Source organism: Bombus vosnesenskii, unplaced genomic scaffold (assembly GCF_011952255.1).
Source record: "Bombus vosnesenskii isolate JDL3184/JDL3185 unplaced genomic scaffold, Bvos_JDL3184-5_v1.1 scf7180000013271, whole genome shotgun sequence".
Classification (NCBI taxonomy): domain Eukaryota; kingdom Metazoa; phylum Arthropoda; class Insecta; order Hymenoptera; family Apidae; genus Bombus; species Bombus vosnesenskii.
The window spans coordinates 40,243-47,118 of record NW_022882929.1 but is presented as its reverse complement, the minus strand read 5'-3'; the positions used below and the strand labels follow the sequence as shown (position 1 = coordinate 47,118).

The window sequence follows — 6,876 nt, the reverse complement described above, 5'->3', positions numbered from 1 at the left end:
GATTCCGTAGTTTAGTCTGTAATCGTTAATATCTGCGCTGATAACGACGCTTCGTGATTTTTGTTACGTACCATTTTTACCTTTACGCGCCGATTGACATCGTGGACCGTGCAACGAAGCTTCCACGATATTCAGCTCGATCCCATTCGTCCTGGCGTTCTTCCAGCTGGACGTTCGCTCGAACATCGTTTCGAGACCATTTCTGTCGTCGTCGATGAGCGACTACGTAGCTACAGTTCCCCTCGTTCTCGCAGGTGACGAAAGATTTCACGGTGATGCGAAAAACCATGCTCCGGTTGCAAGAACCGGAGAGTTTGAGACGCCTGTTTTGGCCATCCGCGTCCCTCCGTCAACGAATTTGCTCGAAATTGATGCAGTACTTTAGCTTCGAGCCTTTTTACGCGCTCGACTCTTCTCTTCCGACCGGATAGGGACGCTCCTCGCCTTTGCCTCTCGTCGTTCTCTTCCTTCTTTCAAAGAAAGTAGGTCCTTCGAAGGCTATCTGGAGCTTTTCGTCGCAAGAGTTTTCACTCCCTTTGCAACAGCTCGTACAACGCCGCGATATACGTTTGCGCCATTTGTAGAGTCTCGAATTTGCTGAGCTTTCTGTCATTGCCGAGGCTAGGCACGACGTCCCGTAGCCTATCGAAAGCATCGTTCAAACTGTTCATCCTTCTTCTTTCGCGCGCGTTCGCCGCTAGCCGTCTCTTTCTCAACACCTCGATACCCGGCGTGCCGTTTTTGATCTTCTGCATGCTCTCCTTCGCCTTTTGGCCGGGGTACTCCATCGGCGAGACGTGGAGAGCGTCGTTTTTTTGGTGGTACCTGGACGGCTCGCATTTGCCGCCTTGCTGGCTCTGAACGTAGTTTTCGTTTCTCTGCACGCTGTACGTGGCACCCAAATAAAGAATGTCGCCCCTCTGCCCATAAGGATTGCCGTTATTTCTAGGCAAAAAACCATCACCTTTCGGGATACCATAACTCTTCGCGGCGAAGAAACTCTCCTGATTCTGGCCGAACTCGCACCTGCCGTTGCTAAAGATATTGCTCGTGTGGTGCTCCATTTTTGGCGGGGTGTCGGCGCTTTGTTTGGCCGTAGCATTCTCACCGGTGAATTCGGCCCGGTTCGATACACCGTCGTAAACGTTCTCCGCGCACTCGTTCATTCTGAACGCCGGCCTGGCCGGCTCCTTCGCCGTCCTCATGTTATTCGAATGGCCGATTTGGTGCTCGTTTCGGCAACCTTCCTGGTAGTAACCCTCGTAGAACTCGGTGAAGTTGAAGCCAGTCGCGGTCACGTGAAAGCTGCCATTCGCTGCACCGATCTCTTGATACTCGCGATTTTGACAATCCAACGAGCTCACGCTACCACAGCTGCTACCCCTGGATCTCGGCGGTTGAGGATAGATCTCCTGATGAATCCAGCTACGAGGATTCGACTCTGGGCTACTCGCCGACCCGTAACCCTCGGAGTCTAACAGATCGTACTGTTGGAAACTTGTGTAAGCGGTCATTCTCACGGAACGTCTGTGTCTCTTCGGTTTACTCGAACTAACGATACTCGACGACGTGTAACGTGGTATTTAGAACATGATACACTAGAACTGTTCGAAGGAACGATCTCCTCAGGCAACTGTCATCTTGTCTGGTGAAACGAACGAATTGACGAAGTCGACGTTCTCGCGATGGAAACATTCGGCCCCCTCCAGAGGACAGAACGTACGATCAAACTACCAATTGGTTGATCCTGTCGCGATACATCATGTTTGATCGATGCGTGAAACTGATCGGAAGAATCGAATGGACTCACTGGATCCTTTGGATGACCGTGTATGCTTCGCGTACGGAAGCGTTGCGTAAACTGACTTTACCTGGCGATCTCGTGGTCTGGACCATGCTGCCCAGTTTTCTTAGGGCTCGATGGTGGGGATGGAGGACTACTGGGGCCCACGTGGAAGGGATCCAGGAGGAGTGGAAGGGGTCTACAGGGAAGTGGGCATCTCTTTGTAGAAGCCGCACGACCGGACACGCCCCTCGTCTTCCTTCGTCCTTCTTCGCTGGGGGCTCTGGAAGGTAGAGTCAAAAGACGATCGACGCGAAAGAAAGGCGCTCTATCAAGTGGCACGCACGGTCATGGGACGAGGCGCCGCGTTCTTGACATTTGAGACACGGCAACTAGCCGCTGTTCGATTTTTCTTTTTTTTCCCCTCCTCTCTCCCTTCGACTTTTCGTTGCGGACGCGCTTCCATCTCGTGACCCTCGCGCAAAGGGGATTTCGGCCGGAGTTGCCATACGATCGCTGTTGTTGTAAATCGTTCCAAAATGTCTGTTTGAAAAACGTGCAAGGATTCGAGTACTTCAGAAGCAACGCCGATCAATTTCGTAGATTAAACTGCGTAGAAAAACGACGATTGCGAAGATTTTTTTGTTTTAATTCTCTTTGAAATGTACAGCTGTTTATGCTGTCCCTTCTCGTTGCAGTTGTCATTCGATTGCTAGTTCTTGCCTTTATCGACGACGCGAAATATGGCCTTTGACCCGTCAATAACCGTGCAAACGAACCACAGGCTATAATTAATACATATCGTCTATTTCTGATTCTGTCTTTCAAAAATTAAGTAATAAAGTTTTCGTGATACGATATTATTCTTTGCATGTACACAAATATTTTGGACATTTATACGGCTGAAGTAAATCTCGCCTGAGATTTCAAACGCTCCGGATAAAAATTATTAATCAAAGAAAATAGCATTGGAAATCAAAAGGATGATAATACGATGAAAAATATACACGTTTGTTTACTTTAAGCAATTTATCAGTGAACAGAATAATGGCGAAAAGAACGCACGAAACAGTGGCTTCCCAAGAATATAAATTGGACGTTAAATCATTGTCCTTCACGCAGATACTTTGCAACCTGTAAACGAGGGCCAAAGTAATTATGCGACTCGTTGGCAACTTCTTTCTCGTCCTCTTTTTCCTCTTCGTCGCCGTCGTACTTTATGGCACTTTAAATACAGAGGGGCTGGAAAGTGTGGACAAATTTGACTGGTTTACGAGGGTTGCACGCGGTGCACGTCCATACCGTGTAGATGGTGCAGATTCTTCGAGAGGTTTGCTTTTTTTTTTGTCCTTCTAAATCTCCGCTTTTTATCAGAGATCGTATCTCTTCCTTTAATGTATGTATTCCAGCTACTTTATACAGTGTACCGTGTGTATCGATAATTTACGTCAAGTATTACGTACTTACGTTAAAAAAATCTTTATTCATCGTGATGAATCATGTGCGCGAACAATATTTAAATTATAACGTAAATTGTTTTTCAAACTGTTCATAGAAGGATATACGATGAATTTACTTGCAGCATAAGTGTAAAAAAGATAGGAAAATAATGGAAGATTTAAATGCATAAAAAGATAATACTAAGTCAACACGACTATAAAATATAATACGAAATAGTTATAAAAATCTATGGGAAACTACCTTTAATACTGCTACCTTTAATGTCTCTCCTCTTTGGTTTGTAAAAGTTCTTTAGTACGAGTTTTACGATCAACCTAAGTCGTTGAAAATATTTCTGTAAAACTGGTTTATTGTTCTAACGTCTTCGAAAATACGTTTATACGTTGTACAAATAGCAGAACTGGCGTAACAGTGGCAAAGACTATTGCATAAGAATACTACGAACAAGGAAAATCAGTTTTCGATATTTCAAGTTCACATATTGCGAAACATGTGAATTCTACGTTTCACGCTACAGACGTGACAAATTCACGCGAAAACGCCTTTATTGACGAATCTTATTGTACGCGAATATTTTTACCAACGTAAATAGCTATGTTGGTCCTCGAGTTTGCCATACCACTTAGACTCACGACACTTTATGAACATTTTCGATTTAATAGATGTTATATAAACGATCTCCTGTTGGTATATTGCAGAAACATTTAGGATAACAGTGTTAAACAAATTACATTGTTCCATTGGAATTGGTTTACTTAATATTACGCGTAATTTAGTATTTAGGCTTCGGACGTACACAGAGATCCATATTTTTATGGACAAAACTGGGAAACTAGAACGTAAAGCGAGACGTTTGTTTCAGCTACCAAACTACTAACGACACAGAATTCCATTCAACGACTAACGTACAGTTCCGTGCATAATTATAAAATCAACCTCGTTTTTACATTTGTCGTAATATTAAAATAAAAATTGACAAAATCGTTTATTTCGTTCCGTATCATAACATAAAACAAAACGAAGGATACGACAAATAAAAATATTCTTTTTAACTTGAACGAAGAACAAACAATTACATAAAATTCATTCGCGTTATAACGTTCGAGGTTCGCGGAATAAGCTCCTTCTTCTCGGACCCTTTCGTTAGGAAAGTGATTTTGTTGAAAGAGATCAAACACAGTTTCGTATCAACGGGCAAAAATATAATAATCGACGTGGCAATTTTTTCACGCGACGTAACGAGCCGAATGAGGCAAAATCGATTAACTTTGGGCCGGCAGCAGCCGCAAACCAGTGATTTTCGAAATTCTCGTTCCCAGGGAAATTCCAGTTCAGGGTTGTATGGGCGTACCTCATTTATTTCCCTCCTCTTTTTCGGAAACTCGAAGTCACTTGGCTGTTTGCAAAAGGCGGCAGCCTCAAGAAGCTCATTATCCTCTGCTAATACCCAACAAATGAGCCGACCCTTCGTGCCCGACCCACAAAGAGAGAGCAACGTGCACAAAAGGGTAGCGTCGTTCGTGTCATGTTTCTTAACAGTCTTAAAGCATATAGTACGGATGAGGGGTCTGGGGGGTGTTGTGCGGATTATAAACAAACGGTTGCTGAGCATGTACATAACTGTATATATACGTTTGTACACGAGCATTCAAACATCGCTATATCAATAAGTGGAATTTTGCTTATGATTTTACCGTAGCTAAGTTTTCTTTGTCCTACGATATTAAATTACAGACGAGCAATGTAATTATTCTAATATGTTAATTTGCCAAATAAGTATTTAGATTACCGCTTTTAAACGCTATAGTAGCGTCCGACTTACGAATTACATATCCGCGTACCTTTCGAATCCATAAAATCCATATTTCTCGAATTTTGCTTTATTTGCTTATTTCTAGACCGTTATGTCATTACACCGCTTTATATCGATCATTACTCCTCAGTTTTCACGTCAAATGTTTTTTTTTTTTGCAAATACTTATACAATATCCTGTTTCATAACGTAGTATCATGGACGAGGGGCCTGGGGGGTGTTGTGCGGATTATAAACAAGCGGTTGCTGAGCGTGTACGTAGCGAGGCTAAGACAAAAGACCGGGGGTTGTTAGAGGACAATAAACGAATTAACAGCAGTACGAGTTGAGATGTCAGAGAGTGCGGATTGCGTCGATGAGAGTCGCTGATTAATTACTTAGTCGTGTTAATTATTATACGTTTGCTGCGATTAGTTCATGTTTAACGAACATCATTTTCTGTTCAATTAACACCTGTTTAATCTATTTATCATTAATAAACTAAGTATAGTAGTTACCATACTACAATTTGGGGGCTCGTCCATGTGATTGAACAGGTGTTAATTGAACAGAAAACAATGTTCGTCAAACATGAACTAATCGCAGCAAACGTATAATAATTAACACAAATAAGTAATTAATTGACAACACTAATCAACGCAATCCGCACTCTCTGACATCTGAACTCGTAGTGCTGTTAATTCGTTTATTGTCCCCTAGCAACCCCTTGTCTTTTGTCTTAGCCTCGCTACGTACACGCTCAGCAACCGCTTGTTTATAATCCGCACAACACCCCCCAGGTCCCTCGTCCATGATACTACTCATCCCTGTGGTGGGGGAGGGGGGAAATCCAAATTCGTCTTTGTTCGACAGTTGCACGTAGCGACGAGATTGTTTTGACCTTTTTTTATATCTTTTTTTATATCTTGATACTCCGAGGCAAATAACAACATGATTTGAATTGTCCTCTAACTCATGTGCCGCTACATCACCCCCCCCCCCCACCAGTGATAACGTTTTTTATGTTATATTTGCAATAGGTTTTCTTTGTACAATATTATATTATGCCTGAGACATTCGCGTTATTGAGTTGGAGATTGTCGAGTGTATGAAATTTATCCTACTATAATCGTTCTAAAATATTCGTAATAAAAAAAAAGAATCATCTTGTTAGGGCGGGTTTGAACAATGCGAACAGGTACTACGACTTTGTTTCAAATATTCTCCAATTGTTATTTTTTTTAATTCATTTATTTAGACTCGCATCCACCTCTGAGAGCTGTTAGCGACTACAGTTATACAATTATTGTATGTCATAGACTTGTACAATTTTTTATTACACTGGTGTACGTTATTGTTTGGTGATAAATACGTGCAATATCTACATCGCATTGGCGAGCATATTTCTATACTTGTGACACGTGTCAGTTGTAGCGAATGCCGTTACTTCGCTCAAGTGGGAAAGCTTCGCGTCTTTTAGAAACTGTAAGAGTCGTTTCATTTCTTCCTTCTCGCTTAGAATCGTCTTGAGATCGTTTGGAACGTACGGCGTGGTCGTTCATTTTCGTTTCATTTTCTCGAATTATTTCAATCGTTTATGCCATTTTTTTTCTATTCCATCGTTTCGCGATACTCGATCGAAGCTAATATTGGAAATGATATTTCACGACAAACTTTCTAATTCACTTTCGTTTCTTACAGTTTTCTGTTAAACGTGCAATTTTATGCCGATAACAACGAAGCTTGAAATCGTTACAGCTGTATAAATATCGTAGGATCTTTACTGCAATTAGTTTAGTTACAATAAATGGATTAAACAGATGTTGGTTAAACAGGAAAC

General features: G+C 42.1%; 1 protein-coding gene across 1 annotated transcript; it reads right to left on the bottom strand.

The window, feature by feature from the left end:
* Positions 1-215: 215 nt before the first annotated feature.
* On the bottom strand, positions 216-1,690 carry LOC117231136 (protein twist-like). Its single transcript, XM_033489251.1, has one exon. It carries the CDS (start codon positions 1,512-1,514, stop codon positions 528-530), a length of 987 nt encoding a protein of 328 aa, XP_033345142.1. The 5' UTR covers positions 1,515-1,690; the 3' UTR covers positions 216-527.
* Between the last annotated feature and the right edge of the window lie 5,186 nt (positions 1,691-6,876).

Bases quoted from the DNA above. Each gene is read 5' to 3' on its own strand.
- LOC117231136 (XM_033489251.1), bottom strand. From the start codon at position 1,514: ATGACCGCTTACACAAGTTTCCAACAGTACGATCTGTTAGACTCCGAG.